Source organism: Neophocaena asiaeorientalis, unplaced genomic scaffold (assembly GCF_003031525.2).
Source record: "Neophocaena asiaeorientalis asiaeorientalis breed wild unplaced genomic scaffold, Neophocaena_asiaeorientalis_V1.1 scaffold714, whole genome shotgun sequence".
In the NCBI taxonomy this organism is placed as follows: Eukaryota; Metazoa; Chordata; class Mammalia; order Artiodactyla; family Phocoenidae; genus Neophocaena; species Neophocaena asiaeorientalis.
The window spans coordinates 1138684-1161940 of record NW_020175660.1 but is presented as its reverse complement, the minus strand read 5'-3'; the positions used below and the strand labels follow the sequence as shown (position 1 = coordinate 1161940).

General features: G+C 43.7%; 1 protein-coding gene across 1 annotated transcript in view; it reads right to left on the bottom strand.

The window, feature by feature from the left end:
• Positions 1-10832: 10832 nt before the first annotated feature.
• Positions 10833-23257, bottom strand: part of LDB3 (LIM domain binding 3) — a 55939-nt gene continuing 43514 nt past the window's right edge. The window contains exons 10-14 of the mRNA XM_024731424.1: positions 22987-23253; positions 21626-21806; positions 20890-21010; positions 16505-16620; positions 10833-10922 (exon numbers count right to left, since the gene is read on the bottom strand). Of these exons, the coding sequence (XP_024587192.1) occupies positions 10833-10922; positions 16505-16620; positions 20890-21010; positions 21626-21806; positions 22987-23253 (775 nt within the window). The remainder of the gene's footprint in view (positions 10923-16504; positions 16621-20889; positions 21011-21625; positions 21807-22986; positions 23254-23257) is intronic.

Below are 23257 nucleotides of genomic sequence, written 5' to 3'. Positions count from 1 at the left end.
AAAGCCTTCGCTGCCCACTCCCAAGCTGATTAAGTGTCCCTCCCGAGTAGTCCCATGGCACCCCAAGCTTGTTTCTGTCCTATCATTTACCTTGCATTCTACTTCTCAAACCAGGGTACCCAGCATTGGGCATGGAGTGTGGGATGTTATAAGGCATCTTCTCCACAGCATCAATTTTATCTAATAATAAATAAAACAAAGGGCATATATATATATTTTTTAAGGCAAAATATTAGATTACATAAGAAATTTCAGGGAAGTCCCTGGTGGTCCAGTGGTTAGGACTCTGTGCTTCCACTGCAAGGGGCACGGGTTGGATCCCTGGTTGGGGAACAAAGATCCCGCAAGCTATGCAGTGTGGCCAAAAAAAAAAAAAAAAAATTCACAATTGTAGAGTGTTCCTAGAAGACATATGTTCATTGTCCTTTGCTTTTAGATCTGCTTTTCAGAGGAGTTGGAGAAACATTTATTGCCATATGATAGTGAAATCACATGGTAACTAGTCTGTTTCTTCCAGCAGACCGTGAGCTCTGTTAGGGCAGGGATTGTGCCTTATTTGCCTCTGAATCACAGAATTTAGCTACTTAGCATGAGGCCTGGCTCAGAGTAGAGGCTCCATGCAAGTTTATGGAGCTGAACCCAACTCTCTGTCTTCCTCCAGTACTTTGGGGAAACTATAGTATATCCACCAAGGAGAGGAACTTTGAAATTGTTTAACTGACAGGACTTCACATCGAGTGCCTGTTAGATCACAATCTTAGCTGTACTTTTGGGAAAGGTATTAAACTATCTGACCTTTGTCTTCCCAACCTGGTAGGGTTGTGAAGACTCAATGAGAAAAGATTCACAAAGTGAATTGTGCTTGGCACATAGAAGGTGCATGGAAAAAAGCTTCTTTACTTTTCTCTAAAGTCACATTCTAGTCATTAATCTACAAGCTAAGAGATGATTCTGGTCATTTCAGTCATTCCAAGCAACCTAAAACAGACATGGTACCCATGGCTCAAGTCTCAGCCACTGCCTGGAGCTGCTTCTGCAGCACCCTGGTCCTTCCTCCTAAACCTCCAACCTAATATTACCATACCATCTAACGGCTTCCTTACTGTCTTGGTGACCTTCCCTGGGCTTATAAGATAGAGATAATTCAACTAGAAGGTGGAGAAAGATAACTACCTGTTATGAGTGTGAGCTGCAGAGTCAGGACCCATTTCAAGTCTTGCTTCACTCAGTAATCTGATTTGTTCTCCCAACTCTGAGGCATGTCTTGATCCTGGTTCTGGAGACAGAACCTGGTCCTGGACAAATGTTGCCAATCCCTAACTTAGAGCATGAGCCAGGGAATCGGGATCCCCAAATGGCTGTGCCCTTTGTTCTGTTGGCCTGGGTCCGGGGTATATTTACTGGGAAATTAATGAAGCTTAAGCTTCAGGGTCCCTCACTTTCAAAGGCACCTCTTTATGCTGAGAGTTCCTTGAAATGTTCTAGGTTGAGAGGGGAAGTCAGGTTGCAATCGGAGCATTCCTATGTAAGCTTTTCTGATGTTTGCCTAAGAGATTTCAGAAGAAAGACACAGAGAGCCATGATTCCAGGAATTTGTTGTGATTCTTTCTTGTCATTCTAAATAAATACTCAGTTTTGTAGTTAATTTTGTGTTTGAAATTTTATATCCTTTTTCTTAAAGATGGCTCCACAAAACCTGTGCCTACTTTTTTCCAATATCTCCCTACCCTACAGCTCACCAGAAAGTCACAAGTATGAGAGGAGGGTCCGCAGGGGTCTCTGTAGTGATGACTCCATGCGAGGTAGACTCACCCTCACTACCTGCGTTCCATCTTCTCCTACAGGCACATGCTGGGCGCCTTGTACCAACTTCCTTCCACAAATGCTAGGACCCTTTAGCATTCCCAAGTACTTCATTAGAAGTAAAAGAGACAACCTCTGTTAGCTGACTTCTCCCCTGAATCTAAAAACTATTTTGAAATAGTCTCTTTATACCTATTTTTATGCATCAGTAGACTTTGAACTAGAGAGAGGTAAGGGGATAACTGACTTACAAATGGAAAGGTAGTCTGTAAGAACTTTTGCTTTTTTCTTACATTAAAAATTTTTTTGAATTGAAGTATAGTTGATTTGCAGTGTTACAGGTGTAGAGCAAAGTGATTCAGTTATATGTATTTATATTCTTTTTCAGATTCTTTTCCATTATAGATTATTACAAGATATTGAATATAGTTCCCTGTACTATACAGTAGGTCCTTGAAGAATTTTCTTAATAAGATGTTTTGTTTTTTTTTAATAGAATTAGTTCATGAAAAAAGGAACACAGATCCCAGCTAAGCGATAACAAGGATGGCATCCTTTTGTCATTTCGGTTCTAAATCTCTCCAATCTAATGCCTAACTGTAGATGGAGCCCTCATGATCATTATTACTCAGATAACCTTTAGAATGTATTTTAGAGAGGTTTAAGTAGGATCAAACAGTGAAGTTCATAGTTTAAAAAATAAGCTGTTTTAAAAAGAAGGCAAATCTCAGAACAGTATATATAGTATGATTCCAATTAAGTAAACACAAAGTGTGTGTGCAGTTTGTGTGAGTGTATATACAAGAATAGGTCTGTGTTTCCCAGATTTCAGAAAACAACACTGTGCTGTATCCACACAGAACTAATGTTTCCCAGACTTTAGACAACTGCATAACACCGTTTTTTTTTCCTTGGCCATGCGTCGCGGCATGCGGGATTTGAGGGATCTGCGGGATCTTAATTCCCCCACCAGGGATCAAACTTGGTCCACCTGTAGTGGAAGCACAGAGTCCTAACCACTGGACTGCCAGGGAATTCCCTGCATACAGCCTTTGCCTGTATTCATCCAGAACTGCTTGATGAACAGCTTTGACATTTTTTTTTCAAAAGTCTTATAGGAAAAATAAAATGTATTCTTCTACCAAAAGTGAAGTCCTTCACTTATAGTCAAATATTTATTTCATCTCTTTGCAACTGGCAGGCATTAGAAGGCATCATCTGGCCTGCCTTACCACAGGCTCCAAGGACCTCTGTGCTCTCTCCCTTCTTTCCTGCTGCCTCTCCTCACCTCTGCTCTCAAGCCCCGTGCCTTCACTGTGCCCAAACTGTACCCTGAAAGCCTCCACATTTCTCTTACCCTCCACTTCAAATTTTGGTGTGGTTGGTTTCTTCTCAACATTCAGACCTCAGCCCAGATGTCACCTCCTCAGCAGGGTCTTCACTGACCACCTGACCAAAAGTAGCTTACTCCAGCCCCCAACACATCGCTCCGCAGCACTCATTAACTTACAGTGTATTAATTACATACTACTTGTTTATTGCTTGTCTCTTTCCTTTAGAGGGTAAGCTTTATGAAAGCAGGAACCTTGTCTGTATTGTCATCTTCTATCCCTACAACAAAGCCTAGCCATCTAGTGAGTGTTTGTGGATCTGTAATATTATTCAATGCTAAAAAGAAATGAGCTATCCAGCCATGGAAAAATATGGAGGAGAATGAAATGTATATTGTTAAGTCAAGGAAGCCAATCTGAAAAGGCTACATACTGTAGGATTCCTACTATATGACATTTTGGAAAAGGAAAAACTATGGAGACAGTAAAAAGATCTGTGGTTGTCAGGGGTTAAGGTGGAGGGAGAGATGAGTAAGTGGAGCACAGTGAATTCTTAAGCAACTTTATATGATATTATAATGGTGGATACATGCCATAATACATTTGTTCAAATCTACAGAATGTGCAACACCAAGAGTGAACCCTAATATAAACTACTGACTCTGGGTGATAAGATGTGTCAATGTAGGTTCACTGATTATAACAAATGCACCACTCTGGTGGGGGATGTTAATAATGCAGAAAGCTGTGCATGTGTGGGGGCAGGGGGTATATGGGAAATCTGTTTACCTTCTGCTCAGTTTTGCTATGAACCTAAAACTGCTCTAAAAATAAAGGCTATTAAAAAAAAAAAAAGGTATATTGCCCAAGCTGTTGATGGTTTAACTAAGTGTGTAAGTGGAACGTTGAGAAAGATTATTTGACATTAGGGTTGTCCTGGGAAAGTCAGGGCTCAGGAAAGCCTAAACCAAAACTTTAGGCAACGTTTCCCAAATTGGAGTTCCATATTCTGTTCTCAAATAAGTTAAACAGGTTTCTTTATTGAGGGGCTCAGTACCCACACAGCTCCCATGTGTGCTGTGAATCTCTAGGGTGAATAGCATATGCAGCTATTTCCTAACATTTGATCCAGAACCCATTCTTCATGCCATGTTATCATTCACGAGCTTAAGTCCAGCTGAATGCCAGTGCCACTGGGCAGAGCCACTTTAAATAGTCAAAATATTTCTCCTCAGAACTAACACAAAATAATTTAGTCATTTACCTAAATTATTAGATACATAATTTGGCTGATTCCATTCCATGAGAACAATGTTTTCTGTCTATTTTCTTCACTATCACGTTCTTAGTGTCCAGAGCAGTGCCTGGCACACATTCAGGGTTCAATAAATATTTGTTGAAAGAATGAATGAATAAGCAAATGAATAAACATTTTTATTATTTAAGCTTCAGGTGTACAGCATTATGATTCAACATCTGTACACACTACAAAGTGATCAATATCACAAGTCTAGTTGCCATCCATCACCATACGGTTGACCCCCTTCACTCCTTTCACCCAGCCCCCCAATCCCCTTCCCCTCTGGTAACCACTTATCTGTTCTCTGTGTCTGTGAGTTTATTTTCTTTGTTCATTTGTTTTTTTTATATTCCACATATGAGTGAAATCATATGGTATTTGTCTTTCTCTGTCTAGCTTATTTCACTTAGCATATATCTTCAAGTTCCATCTGTGCTGTTACAAATTGCAGGATTTCATTCATTTTTATGGCTGAGAGTATTCCATTGTGTGCGTGTGTATATACGAACACACACATATATATGTGCATATATATCACATCTTCTTTATCCATTCATCCATTGATGCACACTTGGGACACTTAGATTGTTTCTATATTTTGGCTATTATAAATAATGCTGCTCTGGCACTATTTACAATAGCCAAGACACAGAAATAGCCTAAATGTCCATTGACAAATGAATGGATAAAGAAGATACAGTACATATATATATATATATATATATACATACACACAATGGAATATTACTCAGCCATAGAAAAGAATGAAATAATGCCATTTTCAGCAACATGGATGGACCTACAGATTATCATACTAAGTGAAGTAAGTCAGAAAGAGAAAGACAAACACTGTATGATATCACTTATATGTGGAATCTAAAATGCAACACAAATGAACATATCTACGAAACAGACACAGACTCACAGATATAACGAACAGACTTGTGGTTGCCAAGAGGGGAGGGGAGGGAAGGATTGGGAGTTTGGGATTAGCAGATGCAAACTATTGTGTATAGGATGGATAAACAACAAGGTCCTACCGTATAGCATAGGGAACGATATTCAATACCCTGTGGTAAACCATAATGGAAAAGAATATGAAAAAGAACATATATCTATGTGTGTGTGTGTGTGTGTGTGTGTGTGTGTGTGTGTGTGTGTGTGTGTGTATATATATAAAATAACTGAATCAGTTTGCTATACACCAGAAACATAACATTGTAAATCAACTGCACTTCAATAAAATTTTTTTAAAAAGCTGCAGTAGGGGCTTCCCTGGTGGCACGGTGGTTAAGAATCCGCCTGCCAATGCAGGGGACACGGGTTCAATCCCTGGTCCAGGAAGATCCCACATACCGCGAAGCAACTAAGCCCGTGCGCCACAACTACTGAGCCTATGCTCTAGAGCCCACGAGCCACAACGGCTGAGCCTGCGTGCCACAATTACTGAAGCCTGCGTGCCTAGAGTCCGTGCTCCACAACGAGAAGCCACCACAATGAGAAGCCCACGCACCGCAACGAAGAGGAGCCCCCCTCGCCGCAACTAGAGAAAGCCCGCGAACAGTAACGAAGACGCAACGCAGTCAAAAATAAATCAAAAAAAAAAAAAAAGCTGCAGTAATGAAAAAAATAATGCTGCTGTGAACATAGGTGTGCATATATCTTTTTGAGTTAGTTGTGTTCTTTGGATACATACCCAGAAGTAGAATAGCTGGTTCATATGGTGGTTCTATTTTTGATTTTTTGAGGAATCTCCATACTGTTTTCCACAGTGGCTGCACCAATTTACAGTCCTACCAATGGTGTACACGGGTTTCCTTTTTTCCACATTCTTGCCAGCATGTTATTTCCTGTCTTTCCCATAATGGCCATTCTCACAAGTGTGAGGTGATACCTCATTGTGGTTTTGAGTTGTATTTTCTTAATAATTAGTGATGAATATCTTTTCATGTGTCTGTTGGCCAGCCGTATGTCTTCTTTGGAAAAATATCTATTCAGATCCTCTGCCCATTTTTAAAACGGGTTGTCTGGCTTCTTATTGTTGAGTTGTATGAGTTCTTTATGCATTTTGGATATTAACCCCTTATGGGACATACAATTTGCCAGGTATGGCCTTTATTATGTTGAGGTATCTTCCCTCTATACCCACTTTGTTGACAATTTTTCTTATAAATCGATGTTGAATTTTGTCAGATGCTTTTTCTGCATCTATTGAGAGGATCACATGATTTTTAGCCTTCCTTTTATCAATGGATTTATCATGTTGATTGATTTGTGGATGTTGTAACATCCTTGTATCCCTCAAATAAATCCCACTTGATTGTGGTGTATGATCCTTTTAATGTGTTGTTGGATTTGTTTTGCTAATATTTTGTTGAAGATTTTTGCATCTATGTTCATCCAAGATATTGGCCTATAATTTTCTTTTTCTGTGGTGTCCTTGTCTAGTTTGGGTAGCAGGGTAATGCTGGCTTTGTAAAGTATTGAACAAACAATTTTTATTTGGTCCACAGTTCCTCGGTGAAGAGGGCGGAAATTTTGGTACCAGGTAATTATGCCAAATTCTGATTCACATGGTTCATACTTCTGGGATATTTGTGGAATATTTATTCTTGCTGCTGGTTTTCCCAATGTACTTTTTCTGAATGGACAAGTTGAAGGCATTAAGAAAATGAAGCAGGAGTGAGGAGTTCTGAGCCCACTCTAGTGGTGATAATAACAAGGAACATTTGCATTGCAATTTTCTTCCAAAAGTTATTACATTTGGTTCTCAAAACAAAATGCAGGTGTTATTACCTTCATTTTCAGGTAGATATGCAGGCTTAGAGAGACTCTTCTGATATCATTCAGGTGGTATTAGATCAGCCTTGATCTAGGCTTGATAAGACACTGGTCTTATCATGTCAAAGTCTATGTTTATTTCATGGCACCTGGCTGCCTCCCTGCTGGTTGTGTATATGCCAGGAAGCCACTTCCCCTTTCTGGGCCTCGGGTTCGTACATCTGGAAGATGCCCAGGTGATCTCTTAGGTTCCAACTTTAAGTTCTGTGACAATGAGCCTTTTTTTCTCCATCATCTCTGTGAAAAATTGCTATAGCTTTACAAAGTACTAAAATAAAAAGATTTTATTTCTCTTTGAAACTCTGATTCGGGTACTAAAAATCAAATAAATTATGAAAAATATCCCTTTCTTTTAAAGTAATGCCTAGAAACAGAATACCTTGAAAAAGAATGAATTGGTTGTGTTAAACATAGTACCCTCCGAGGGGTCTTCATTATTTTTAAAAAATGCCGTGAGAGGATTTTACCCTAGCTTATTTCAAGACAAAAGATATGGAAGAAAATATAGCAACTTTTCTAGAAATCAAGTCATTTAGAACAGAAAAAAAAAAAAAAGAACTATCTAAATAAATCTAAAGTAGCTAAATAAATAAATCTTTCCAAAGGAAAAGGCCAAGCCTGGTCTTCAGGTTATTATTTACTTGGTAAATTCATTTTGTATGCAAAACATTTGTATTATCCGCATATCCTTGTCTGTTTAAACAAGACGATTAAACTGCTGTTGGGCCAGATAGCCAAAAGAGCAAGTGAGTTATATGTTTCTTCTCCTTAGGGCATTTTGTTTTGTCTCAAACTTTTATTTGCAGCCATATAGAAATAACCTACTTTTGGTTGTCACGTGAAGAAAGTTTACACAGAAAAATCTGTATTTGCACATCCGTTTTAGGGTTTTATTTTGCTAAAAAGAATTCACACAGGCCAAAAAAAAAAAAAAACATGCAAAATATTTTTTGTGTACTCTTCTAACACACTATATTCCACTTCTGAAATGTTAAAAATTTAAAAAATATCCCAAAGCAAGAGTACTTGGGTTGAGAAGTTAACATTATAAAAGCTAGATTCCTAACACAAACACTACAGACATAAGTCACTCAGTTGCAAAAAGTTAATGTTTATAAATGTTAAATAAATGTCAACAATGAGGAGACAAGAACTGTAGATCCAAAGTGTACTCCCCACCATGAACTATTAAAAACTGTGTTTGGTGTTGTAGGACATCCACGATGTTAACTTGAAATAGACACAACCTTAACCCAACGCTACGCCAAACTTACAAACATCGAGGGAACCACATTCAGAACTACCTCCTTTTCCTGCTACCTTTAAAATGTTTGTTGCCGTTGTTGTTGACTTTGTGTTTTGGTAAATAAAAGAGTCCCTCAGAATCTACACTAGCTCTGAAATGCAGAAAAAATGATTCAATAAATGACTATGACGAAGTTCTCCTTTGAGATTTTACTTTTCTTTTTCATGATCATACACGTTTTAATGGGCACACTTGTGTGTATGTGTGTGTAAAATCTTTTAAACGGTATTTTTGGAAACAACTCTAGGGAAATTTTTTCCCTTTCCTTGAGACCAGTCCCTGATAATTTAAAAGCTGTGAGTTTCTTTTTGTTATTTTTGTTTTTTAAGAGAAAACCTGCCTAGAGCCTTTCTGTACAGTCAGCAACCTCCTTGTTCCTGTGTATTTGAACTTTCCAAAAATAAAAGAATGCTTGTTTGCAACTCTTGAAAAATCTCCAGGCACTCCCTGCAGATTTTACCCTGCCTGGTGCTTTATATTGACTTTTTCCCTGCACCAGAAGTAAAGGAGGGTCCTGTGGTAGGAGCACGCTTATGTCCCTCCTGGTGCTCCCTGGGGGATGCTGGTGACTTCACCCTTGGGAAAAAAACCTCGGGCCTTTTGTTAGAGACACATCTAGCTGCTTCCTTCTCCCTCAGGTAGAAAGGCAGTCCCCTGAAAGCCTCAGTTCTCAGAAGAAAAAGTATTCTAATGCATTCTCACAAAACATTTCAAACATGCAAAGAGAAAATCCAAAACAGGAGTGAGGAGAGAGTAGCAGTGATTTGGAAGAGCGCCTAAATATTGTGCTCAAGGGAGAAACATCCACTCAAACCACCTGCTTCAAGGCCATGTTCAATGAGCATAATAACAGCGCTTCCTAAAAGGGAAAGAGACTATACCACTTCCAACCTCAAAAACTAAGCTTCTGTCTTTATCACAAAACAGCTTTAAAATGCTTGCTTAACTCAAACTATCACTAATACTTTAAGGAAGTTTGAAGACCCAAGTCTATTTCAATAAATGCTTAAGTAATTGCTAGATCAACTCAGCTCATACTTTTTCAAAATATTGGCCAAAATGGCAAACGTGTATATATCATATATCATCTTTCCCTTCCAGCAGTCAACACAATTGTATATAATCAGTGTACTGCGTTTAAAGGAAGATACGAGAAGGATGGAGCAGCTCTGAAGTGGGAGGTCCTGCCAGCTCCTGCGTTCTTACTCAGGTTGGCAGAAAGGAAGGTTCCTCTTCCCCACCCAGGGTTTGGGCATGTTCTCAGCCTCTTCTGCCATCCTGTTTCAGACACTGTCTCTCTCTTCTTTTCCACAGGTCACTAAGCCTGTTGGGGGGAGGGGTGCTGAGGAAGACTTCAGCAGTGAGCAGTCATAGTATTGGGAATGAAACACATGCACAAGACTAGACGTTCATGCTAATGAACCTCGTAAGGCCAAACACAGCCCAGAGTCGTTTTAAAATCTCCTCTCACAAACAGCAAAGCAAAACTGGAAAAACCCAATTCCACCTTCCCACCACAACTCAAAAAGAAGCTAAGCTTTCTGGGGACATTGGATGTTTCAGACTGAAAGAGGGTAGCTGAAGAGCCCTTCTTTCTTCAGCTGTCTGTGGTGTGAGCCCGACCCTTTCCTGAAGCCCTGTCGATTGCCCAGAGGCTCCCAGAAGACATCCCTCCGATGTCTGGGCTCCCTTGAGAATGTTCAAGCCTGTGCAAGGTCTGAAGTCTGATGCGCAGAGGTAGCTCCATGACGCGAGTAATGGAATAACACTTCCTTTTTTGGTGAGGAAAGCCCAATCGGTCTTAGCTAACAAGCGCTCAGCTATGGCTCTAAAAATACCCTGCAGCGAGGGCTGTTTGGCACTTCATTTTGTTTGCTGGAGGAGCTCTAAAGAACTCCGCAGAATGCTTCAGATTCTCCATAACTGCTCTGAGCTCTGTCCCTGCTCTGGTGACCTCAGGGAAGTGTATCGCGTGGGGAAAGTTACTTTTTCTTTTTCACTTTTGAGTTCTTGGAATTCTGTCCTCAGTGTTTGGAGTACAATTCCAGTCTTGGATTAATTACTAGCTTGGTTCAGGAATCTTCATTTGGCTTCTAGTCTGAACTATGCAAATACACAATCTGTGTGCAGAAGAAAGGACTAAAATTATACTTCAAAAGGGCTCAGTCACTTCCTGTCTTCTCCCTTTTCCCCCCAAAAAGAAACATCAGCCTCCTTGACTCCTTCGTTGCCAGCAGACACCCTGGGCTCCCTACACGTTGATGGCGTGTGCATGCTTCTTGCACAAGGGTTTGTCCTTCTTGGAGTAGAATGGCTGCCCCTCCAGATTCACGTGGCAGACCTGGGACAGAGAACAGATAGGCATGAGACAGCCCATGAGGCAGGGGGACACAAACAAAAGATTTCAGCCACCCCTTTAAGACAAAGTGCTGTCACAGGCAGATGGGAGAATAGGCAACAGTCTGCTTCTCCCTACCACAAGTGCTTGACAGCTAAAGCAGTGTAGATGCGTTGAGCTATCTAAAAGTCAAGACTTCCGAAGAGGAACGTGGAATAAACTCAAGTTAAATTAAATTTAATTAATGGAATACGGAACATATACACAATAAGGTGATCAACTGATGCTATCCAAAATTTATAAGGAACCAATACAAATTCGTAAGTCAATATCCACAGAAGTGATTAACACCTAAAGAAATATAAAATGTCAGAAAAATGGTCCTCACTAATAATTAAAGGAAAAAGTAATTAAAACCTCCATGAGATATCACTAGACACCTGTTAATCTAGCAAAATAAATAAAACAAAAAGCCTCAGTAGCTTGTCACCTTTAACCTTATATGACTGGAGCCAGAAAATGAAAAACAAAAAGTAATCAGTCAAAAGTCAGCAATGCCAAAAGGGGATCAGGCCTACTTGTCACTGCTAGGGACACATGAATCAGCGCAGCCTTCTGCAGGGGATGTGGCAACACCGAAGAGAAGCCGTGAAGATGTGCCTGCCCTGTACCCCAGTAACACCACTCTGGAGAATTTCATCTTGCAGCAACTATTGCACAGAACAGGAAAGCAACATATGCTCAACTACAAACTGAAAAACTACTAATATTTCTCTCAATGGGGAGATGATTAAGTTAATTTTTAAGGTGCATTTTTCCAATGACAGGCCACCACGAAAAAATAAATCAAATATGGCAAAGCGTATGCAGGAAAACACTGACTGAAAAAAAAAAGAGGCAAAATTATATATCCCCATGATGACAACATATGAGTGCAGTTTGAAGATGCTGACAAAACAAAAAGAAGGGAGATCAGTAATATTTGTTGAGACTACTGCGGGTCAAGTACGATGCCAGACACTCTGTATACATGGTCTCATTTTTTTTTTTAATCTTATTTTATTTTTGACTGTGTTGGGTCTTTGTTGCTGCATGTGGGCTTTCTCTACTTGCAGTGAGCAGGGGCTACTCTTTCGTTGTGGTGCACGGGCTTCTCATTGCGGTGGCTTCTTTTTGTTGCAGAGCACAGGCTCTAGGTGCACGAGCTTCTGTAGTTGTAGCATGCGGGCTCAGAAGTTGTGGCAAGTGGGCTCTATAGCACAGGCTCGGTAGTTGCGGCACACAGGTCCAGTCACCCCGCAGCATGTGGGACCTTCCCGGACCAGGGATCGAACCCGTGTCCCTTGCAATGGCAGGCAGATTCTTAACCACTGCACCGCCAGGGAGGTCCCTACATGGTCTCATTTAATTCCCACAAAAACTTTATGGGATAGGTATGACTGTTCCCCATTTCACAATTGAAAGCTGAGGCTCAAAGAGCCCCAAGTGTCTTGCTCAAGTCACAGACCTAGAAAGTTGTAGAACCTGGGCATCCATATTCAAGTCTGCAAGACTCCAGTTCTAAGCTCATTCTCCGCACACCTCGTAGCAGAGAGGGGCTATGTTTACTTGAAATTGTTCTGGGTTTACGGACTTGTATCGAGGTAGCTCACTAAGCTTGCTGGACTACCAGTATGAGGTCTGGTCCTGGGTGGGCAATCTGCCAGTTGCCAGTCAGCTGGGAAGTCACATAGGCTGGGACAGGCCCTAGCCTCAGAGAGGGCACTGAAGATCCCTAGTAGGGAGCAGAATTGGGGACCACATCCAGGACACTGACATGAGAGGAAGTGCAGGTGGAATTCCCAGGTAGAGGTAAGCATGAGGATACAGAAATCACCCTTCCGAGATGAGCTTGGGCCACTGAGCATGTGTCCGCTCCAAGAAAGCTGGAAAGAAAAGTGGCATCGTGGTGGTCCCAAGTGTGAGGCCCTGATGGCCCAGTTGAGGATGTTATACCTGAGATCACACAGGGCTGCCAATGGGCTCTGGAAGCCAATGACCTGAGAAAGTGTCTCAAAACATTCCAGGTAGATGCAGTGATACTGAGTGTAACCAGGCTCCTGTGGTGGCCTCAAGCTGTGGTGACAACTTGGAGACAAGTCTAAGATGGTGGCACCCAAGATCCAACTGGTGAGGATGGGTTTTGGGAGAGACAGAAAGGCAGCTCTGGAATGAGTTGGCAAGGAGCTGCTGGTCAACAGCCAGGGCTCTGGCTAGGAGACCCTGCCTGGTCTGAGACAGTGCTGGTTGCTTGTGAAAACTCTGGATGAGTCAGGCTGGAGAGGGTGTTGGGAGACTGAGGACCAAGGAGTGAGGAAAGGCCAGAGCCTCAGAGGTGGCTCACTGATAAGATGAGACTGAGGGAAAGAACTGTCATAGAGAGGTCGTACTCAGTGCCCTGGGCCAGGAGCCTGCAGGTGGGATGCAATGGGGCTCCATGGTGGAGGAGGCCTCCAACCTACCCATCACAGCGGCACAGCAGGGATGGCCCAACCCCCAGGCTCTGTGGTCAAGTGGCGGCAGGGCCTGGCTGGGAAGGAGCGGTGGCCATAGAGTGCTGACGACAGAGTGGAAGGCGATGAAATAGGCCAGCTGCAGAGGCCCCTCGACTGCCCACAAAAGTTACACCACATCACATCCCTTCCTGGTACCCACATCAACTAGATACCAACTAGACTTAAAGGAGAAGAAGGGCCAGTAAGACATGTTTCCCCAACTAAGGTAGGACTCACATCCTTTCCATTAGGACTCAAGTGCCAAAGCCAGACAGGAGGTAAACCCTCACCCTGACCCGCACTGCCCTTCTCAGCCTTCATTTTATGTGCTTGGGACTTTAGAGATGTTGTCTTGTTCTGTTCATTAATTGCTCATACATGTCAGCTTTGTTTTCCTTTCAAGATTCTAAATTCCTTGAAGGTAGAGACTTGTTCTGGGAGACTTTTGTATTCCCAAAACTCAACTGAATTAGTCTGAAGTATGTGCTCCCCTGAGATCTAACTGATGGGAAAACAGCATGTCAGCTGCAAGAGCTAGTCCTGATCTTCCTTTCTTACTAGTTTTTTTTTTTTTTTTAAGTTACAGGAAAATATATGCTCATTAAAAGTGATTTGGAAATACAACGTGATGGAAAAAGGACCAAAGAAAACAAAACCCTGAAAGTTTTCCAATCAAAATATTGCTTTCCAAAAATTAAACCATATTCCACTTTGATATAGCTTCATGGGGCAGTGAGTACTATGCAGGGCTAGTTTGGGGGAAGGCGTAACGATTCTCTGTGCTGATTCTCCAGAGGACGGGATCTGACTGGTTTCTTCGGGCAGACCCTCTGGGCAGTGCTGTGGGTCTTTCACACCTGAGTGGAACTTATCTGTAATCTCAGCCTGAACAACCCCAGGCTTCACCGCTTCTTCTTGTCTCTCTCTGGGACTTGTGCCATCATGACTCAGCCAAACACGGCAAGCTTGAGGGAGCAGACCCGTGCTCACCTTTGCATGATTCCCTCTCCATGTGACACAGACCTCTCATCAGCCTGCCTTTGGAGAACAGGCCTTCTACGCCTCTGTCTTCCCTGGACCTCCTCCAAGTCTCTTAGATCTTTCTAGAAGCTGGGTAACCAGATTAACAGGCAGCATCTTAGGATCAGACAAGCCATGGCTTGAAGGTAAGGGTCAGAAAGCCCTGTACGGTGCCTCGCTGAGCTGTGGCTCTTCAGGGGACAACCCCAAAGCCGGTATATTTATATTGTTGTCCCTTTTTGGAGGGGAGGTCCTGATATAGTTTAAGGACCCTAAAAGGCAATTAGAGAATCTGTTCAAAGGCCTGGAAAAAGTGTTATGGATTGAACTGTGCCGCCCTAAATTCACATGTTAAAGTCCCAACCCCAAGTGCCTCCAGCCTATCCAGCACAGGGACATAGCAGTGACCTCATTTGGAAATAGGGTCTTTGCAGACTAAATTAAAACTGAGGTTAAGATGACATCATATGGAGTACGGTGGGCCCTTAATCCAATATGACTAGTGTCCTTATAAGAAGGGAAGAGACACAGAGACAGACACCTGCACAGAGGAGAGTGTCATGTGAAGACACAGACACACAGAGGGAAGGCAGCCTTGTGACAATGGAGGCAGAGATTGCGGTTATGCAGCTACAATTCAAGAAACACCAAGCATGGCTGGCAACCACCAGCAGCTAGGAGAGAGAGCAGGTCCCTGCTGACATCTTGAATTTGGACTTCTAGCCCCCAGAACTGTGACAGAGTAAGCGTCTGTTGTTTAAGCTATTCAATTGTGGTACTTTGTCACGGCAGCCCTAGCAAACTAATATATGGAGTGAATACAATGCACCCCACAGATGGGAGGGGATATAGAAGTGAAGTATAAAAGCTGAAGTGGGGCTTCCCTGGTGGCGCAGTGGTTGAGAGTCCGCCTGACGATGCAGAGGACACGGGTTCGCGCCCCGGTCTGGGAAGATCCCACATGCCGCGGAGCGGCTGGGCCTGTGAGCCATGGCCGCTGAGCCTGCGCGTCCGGAGCCTGTGCTCCGCAATGAGAGAGGCCACAGCAGTGAAAGGCCCGCGTACCGGGAAAAAAAAAAAAAAAAAAAAGCTGAAGTGAATTGCAGTAAACATTATGACTATGGTTGTCCTATGTCATAAGTCTATAATAATTGTTCAAGTTTAAACTATGTAGACCTTTCACACATTCCCAAAATTTACCTTGAGCAACTCTGGTAAAAAAAAAAAAAAAAAAAAAGCAGTAGTACTACATTGATTTTCCCAAATAAAGTTTAGTCAATTATAGACTCACATCACGGGGCTTTATCAGGGACGACTGTTTTCTAATTCTAATGCAGACTCTAAATGTCGGCAGGCTCATTGCCCTGTCCCTTCCCCAACCCAAAGCCCTTGGAAGGAAAACGTCAATCTCACGTCACAGGTAAAAATGACCTGGCTGTTCAGCAGAAATAAACTGCACCTGGTTAATACTTAATCTAGGGCTTATCTCCTGGCAACTATATATCGAGAACAGGACCATTTAGGAAAATGCAATGATACTCAGCCCTGATTTCTAAAGGTTCAGTCAAAAGAAAACTTATCTCAGCTTTTCATAGGATTAGTCAATAAGCTCCAATCTAGTGTTCATGGTGAAAATTTAGGGGAAAACCATTGAGTCATGTCATCGTATCTTAAATGACCTATAACCATGGGAAGCCACCTGCCCCTATTAAATCCCAACATCATTCACTCTTCCCACCTATTGAGAGCATCACTGCTGAGGAAAGCTGCTAGTTTGCCAGATCCTAAGACACTCTTCTGTCCTTAATGAAGTGGAGAGTTAACAAAGCCATACTGGTTAATAAATCATTATTAGTAATAAAACTTTGCTCAGCTGTGACATATCAAGGCATCATGGTATTTGCCGGCTTTTAAAAATGACAGAATATTAGAATGCCAGGGTTGAAAGGGATGTAAAGGGTTGGTCATCTGGCCCCACTTGGTCCCTCCTGCCTCTTCGCAGAAAGTCAGAACCCCAAGCAAAAAACGTACTGCGCAAATGAAGCAGGTGTCGTGCCAAGTATGCCCCAGGGCTTCGATAAACTTGTCACCGGCCTCCACGGGGAAATCGCAACCGTGACACTTGGTGCTGAACAGGTTGATGTAGTCTGAAATGAAAGGCAGAGTAAGGACCAGGCCTCCAGGCAGGCTGGGAGGAGTGTCCCAGCCACATCGACCCAATGTCAGAACAACCCCCCAAATCACTGGGCTGGGGGCAGTGGATGAAACCTAATTGGTTACTTGTCATCTTGCAGACAAAATACTCAGTTACATGACTGGTTTTTTCCTTTTCCAGTAATTTGCACTGGTGTGGTGCAGATTCAGGCTTAGTCACCACCCTATGCTGGTTTGATCTGCAAACACTTTCTGGAACTGTCATTAACTTTCTGCAGGGTGATTTTCTCCTCTGCTCTGTCACCTCTTACGGTCCAAACAGACCAATCCCAAGAAAGAAAAAAAAATCCTATTTCCCAGCAGCTCTGCTTATTTTGGAGGAGTGAGCGCCTTTGACATTTCTTAGAGTTGTATAGCATGTTCTTTGCTTGGCCATTCTTCTGTCATTGGGCATCTGTGTTGATAATAAATTTTCACTACTAGAAACAATACCTGAACTATTTTGTTGGGACATGTTCCCCTCCCCCAGCCAAAGAGATAATAATACCAAATATTATTTACATAATGCTTTACAGTTTACCAAGCATCCTCACGTAGATTGTATTATTTGCTAGTATCTCAATGTCAAGGTCTATGTATTAGTTTTCTTTTTTTTGTGGTACGCGGGCCTCTCCCTGTTGTGGCCTCTCCTGTCGCAGAGCACAGGCTCTGGACGTGCAGGCTCAGCGGCCATGGCTCACGGGCCTAGTCGCTCCGCGGCATGTGGATCTTCCCAGACAGGGGAACGAACCCATGTTCCCTGCATCGGCAGGCGGACTCTCAACCACTGCGCCACCAGGGAAGCCCTATGTATTAGTTTTCTTTGTACTCCCAGCACAGTGCCTGGCACACAAGTCAGTACCCAACACATATGTCAAATGAATGAGTGAATGGATGAATCACTGAATCAATAAATTAATGAATAAACTTAGTCTTGGCGAAATTGTTTTTGTTCTGTTTTGCGGATGAGGCTGGAAGAGGTGAAGGGCCTAGCCAGAGACACACAGGTGAGACAGCGGGCCAGGCCTGTGCTTCTCAGCCCCAGTTGTCTGGGCCTGGTAGTGGGCAGCACTCCCACTGCACTCACTGTAGAACTCTCCCAGATTCTTCTAGAAGAATCTTGATGCCTTTTACAAAGGCTTCATTCTCCTAGAAGTGTACTTGTCTCTCCACAGCTCTGCCACAGTTGGCTTTTTCTTTTCTTTTCTTTTCTTTTTTGCAGTACGCGAGCCTTTCACTGTTGTGGCCTCTCCCGTTGCGGAGCACAGGCTCCAGACGCACAGCCTCAGCAGCCATGGCTCACGGGCCCAGCCGCTCCACGGCATATGGGATCCTCCCGGATCGGGGCACGAACCCATGTCCCCTGCATCAGCAGGCGGACTCTCAACCACTGCGCCACCAGGGAAACCCAGTTGGCTTTTTCTTACAGAGGTTTTCTGCTCAGATCTCCTTGTGGACAGTATGCCTAGTCACTGTCTCAGACCACCTGCTGAGAGTCAACATGAAGTGGGGGCTATGAACTATGAATTTGGTATCACAGGTGTGACCCTAGTACATTTTTTAAAAGTAATTAATTTATTTATTGGCCGCACCCCACGGCCTGTGGGATCTTAGCTCCCCAACCAGGGATTGAAGCCACGCCCCTTGCATTGGAAGCGCAGAGTCTTAACCACTGGACTGCCAGGGAAGTCCCCTAATACATTTTTTTTAAAAAGCTGGTATTTTCCTCATTTATTCTACAAAAGGGGAATGTAATTGGTATTAAATAAAGTTTGTGCATGGGCCTTTCCCACCAGGAAAATAATCTAGTTTCTCATTTATGTATTCCTTCCTTTATTTCTCCTGTTAGGTCTTTATAATTTTCTTTGGGACTGGAGGGAGAGGGGAAAAGGGGAGTTGTTTAATTGGTACAGAGCTTCATATTTGCAAGATGAAAAAATTCTGGAAATCTGTTTCAGATCAATCAACAGTATGAATATACTTAACACTACTGTACTGTACACTTAAAAATGGTTAGGATGGGGCTTCCCTGGTGGCGCAGTGGTTGAGAGTCCGCCTGCCGATGCAGGAGACACGGGTTTGTGCCCCGGTCCGGGAAGATCCCACATGCCGCGGAGCGGCTGGGCCCGTGAGCCATGGCCGCTGAGCCTGCGTGTCCGGAGCCTGTGCTCCGCAATGGGAGAGGCCACAACAGTGAGAGGCCCGCGTACCGCAAAAAAAAAAAAAATGGTTAGGATGGATACATGTATATGTATGGCTGAGTCCCTTTGCTGTGCACCAGAAACTATCACAACATTGTTAATCGGTGATACTCCAATATAAAATAAAAAGTGAAAAGCCAAAAAAAAATAACCGTTAGGATGGTAAATTTTATATGTGTATTTTTTCCCCCCACGATAATTAAAAAAAAAAAAAGACAAGGTCAGAACCAAACACAGTGTCCCATGGTACGGGGACAGGGGCTGACTCTGATATTTTATCTCTAGGGCAGTTTAACCAACAGGCTTGACTTTACCTCACTATTGGATCATCTAGCTCTCCTTTCTTTACTTTGTTTATAAGAATATCACCCTTATCACATTCAACAAGCATATTAAATTTCTAATGCTCTTTCCAAAATAAAAATTAAATTGTGTTATTTCTTTACTTAAAACATCACAGTGACTCCCATCGCTTAAGGAAGTAGTTTCAAACTGTGCTCCTTGGAGAGCTGTGGGTCTCCCGGAGCCATTACAGAGCTGTGTACCCATTATCTCAGTTAATCCTCACAACAGCCTCTGAGAGTTAAGTGAAGAAGGAGAGACTCAGAAAGGGCAAGCATCCTGTCCATGGTCACACAGCCTGGAAGAGGCCCTTGTGGGCCTTTAGTCAGGGTCTCTCAGGGTGCCTAAGGCTGAGGCTAAACCTGCTTCCTTGCTGTCTTTTCTTAACAGTAGACCATCCCTTTCCTGGGTCTTCTTAATCAAAACATCATTTTTGAAAATCTTTTTTGGGGGGGGTGCTAGGGAGAGGAGCACTGGTAATAGTGTTAATCTATCATTCTTTCACAAGCCTCACGCATAAATTGTGGCTTATCACACATTATGAAAGTTATAATGCTTTTAGTCGACTAACAATAGCAATTTGTATTGGTACCAAAGCACTTTTATTAATTACCAATCATCACCATTTCCTCCTAAGAAGGGAAAAGACAGGTGTTATCTTCTCCCTTTTACCGATATGAACTCTGAGGCCAGAATGACTGAGTGACTTATTTAAAGTCATTCAGTGAGCCTCAGAGCTGGAAAGAGAATTCACCAGTACCTCAGAACCCAAGAAGTTTCTTTTATAATTTATTGTCAGGGGGAAAATTTTTTTAATTTTGTTTTCCTTTTCCCCTTGAAGAACTGGAATGTTTTCTCCTTTCTGGTTTTAAAGTAAACTAACTTACTGTGTTTCTCTTTTTGCTCTCACATTTGCTACCCAGTCAGTGCAGCTCTGTTATTCTTCATAATCAGCATGTTTCCTTTTCCCTCTTCTTCTTGGTGCTGCTTTGCTAGTTCTATTGTCTTAACTTTCATGTTTTTGTTACCTTTGTTGGAACCTGCCTCAAATCCTTATCTGAAAGAGGCAGGCTATGAATAAATGAGTGTGTGAATGTGTGAGTGACTGAATGGTTAGTTAGCCAGGATGCCCAACTCTAACAGATGGCTTTATCTTCAGAATTTACCGTAATTGACTCCAAGTTATAACATATAGCGTATGGGGAGAACAGAGAAACTCCGAATTCAGACAGGGAGTTGGCTGGACGCTGAAGGAACATCAAAGTCTGGTAAACATCACAGGAGCTGGGAGGGGACCTGCATGTACTTGACTAGTTCCGAAGTTTCTTTGGTTTAATCCTCACCACAACTCTGGGAGGCAGGTGTTGATCTCCCCCTCTTACAGATGGGGAGAGTGAGGCTCAGAGAAGTTTAGTAACTCAATCAGGGTTACAAAGCCAGCCTGAAACAGGATCCTGGAACAGAACCTAGGACAAAGGCCGGCGCCAAAGCTTTTTCAGACTAGACCTTGTGGTCTTCGAATCAAAATCATCTGAAAGGTTTCCTAAGCGGTCACAAGATGCCGACTTGTGGTCCACATATTTGGTGCAGGGAAAACAGCACAGATTGAATGTGTGTGAAAGGGAACTCCTACCCCTTTCTCCCAGACTGTGGGGCCTCCCCACAGCACAGAGGTCCTACCTTTCTCACAGTAGGGCTCCCCATCTTCCATGTGGAAGAGGCTGTTCCCGAAGGGCTTCTTGCAGGCTGCACAGACAAAGCAGGTGGTGTGCCACGTCTGTCTCAAGGCATGCATCACTTCCTGGGGAAAAGAGCCTCAGCTCAGGACAGAAAGGTCCAGGAGGGAGAAGAAGGCAGGCTTAACTTCCACAGCAGCCCCGGTCACTGCCGGAGCATCCCATCAGGGAGCAGGGCAGGAGAGCCCAAGAAGCGGGCCTTGGACACACCGCAGAAGGCTAGGGGCGGCAGAGGAGAGGCTCCTACTCGTGCAGCACTTGCTGGGTGCCAGGTTCTGTGTGTGCTTCCATAAGCTGTGATGCTTCACCCTCCCACCCAACCTGGGAGGGAAGTACTATGTGTTATCGCCATTTTACCAAAGGGGCATCGAGGGTCAAAGCCACATGCAGGTGCATGGTGAGGTCAGGCTATGAAGCAGTAACTTGCTTTGCAGAAGCTCTGCCACCACTTCAAGCTGTGTGGCCAGGGATGTGGCCCACGGATCTCTTGCTTCAAGTTCATTTACTCCCTAGTTCATTGGTGGCATACCAACTCCCTTCTAGGACAGAAATGGAGTTGTTCTTGCTCTGTTAGCACAGCAACTTCTTGGCTTCCAAATAGGACCCCACAACCTTGCAGAGGAGGAGAGATTGGTTGGAAAAGAGACAAGGGTCAGAGGAGAGGAATGCAGCCCACTTACCCCCATGATTTTGGTGTTGCACTTGGCACAGACCGGGGCAAAGAACTGCTCATAACACCGCTCACAGTAAACGTTGTTCTGCTCCTCCACAAAGCACACGTCTGCCAGGGAGGTCTTGCAGTAGGCACAGTTGAACTCTTCTGGGTGCCAGGAGCGGCCCATGGCTACCAGAAAGGGGCCCCTGGGGAAGCAGAGAATAGTACCTCCTCTAAGGCAGCCCCCAAAGCTTAAGACCAGATATTTCAAAACGCTCAACAATATTCACACTTTGACCCTATAACGCTATAACTTCTGTGACTGTTCTAGTGCAATAACAGGAAATTCAGGTAAAGCTCCATGCAAAAAGATGTTGTTTCATCACTTGCAACAAACAGAGATGGGGAAGCGACTCGAACATCCACTAGCAGGGGAGTGGGTAAGTATGTTATGGAATATCCATTAGGTTGACTACTGATAATTGTAGTAAGAAGAGCAATGATGACGGTGCTAATGGCTAGCATTTATTAAGTGCTTACTCTGTGCCAGGTACCATTCAAGAAGAAATTTGCATTATTTAACGTGTTTAGTTCTCACGACAACCCTATGAAGCAGGTACTATTATGATACGCATTTTCAGATAAGGAAACTGAGGTACAGGGGTGTTAAGTAAGTTGTTCAAGGCTACAGGGCTGGTATGGTAGACCCGGGACACAAACCTGGCTCCGAATTAGTAGTCAGACAGTGGGACTGAAGAAACGCTTCATGTTTTAATTTTCTGAATTTTCTAATTCTTCTCTAATGAGTATATTTTTTCTAATGATCCTTTATTTTTAAATAAAAGTGTATTTTTCATATACACAAGCCCGCCCCCCACACACATATGCACATACTATAAACATACTATATTCAAACAAGTACCACCCATGATCCTTGGCCTCTAAGCATGAAATGACTTGTTTTCCTTTTAGTGTGTCAGATGCCCACCAAAGCCCTGAGCAGCATGGGCTTGTCTGTGGACAGACCCAGGAGCACCTCGAAAGGAAGGAAAGCTGGGTCAAAACTAGCACTGTCAGCCAGCTTGCAACAGGCCAATAAATCTACCATCCAGACCTGCAATTCCCAGAACCCAGCCTTAGCCCAAGGGGGTGGTGCTGGCACAGGCACCGTGCTGGGAGCTTCACCCACTCACCTCGTGGAATCCTCCCAACTCCCCAGGGAAGTGGGTATCACGCAGGTATGGAAGCTAAAGCTCAGAGAGGGTCAGACCAGATGGTAAGCCAGAGGGACCTGAGGCTGTCCCGCACGCGGCCTTCTCCCTACATCTGCCCTCCCGTCCCCCTCTCGTCCCAGTACCCTAGCACAGCGGCACAGCTGGCCCTTACCGGATGATGCTGTTGCAGTGGCCGCAGAGCGGAGTCCTGCTGCTGGCTGGGAAGCGCTCCGCCCTCTGCACGGTACCCCTGGCAAGGGGGGACACCTGCGGAGCCGGTGGTGCGTTGTAGGCAGGGGCCCCTCGGGGCAGGCCTTGCTTGCTGACAGTGGTGGTGCTCTTGCCAGGGGCGAACTTCTGAGAGAAGCTGTCGTCTGTCACCCATGGGGGACGGCTGGCAGACTCCGCAGGGCCCCCGCTGTAGGGTGCAGGATTATAGCTTG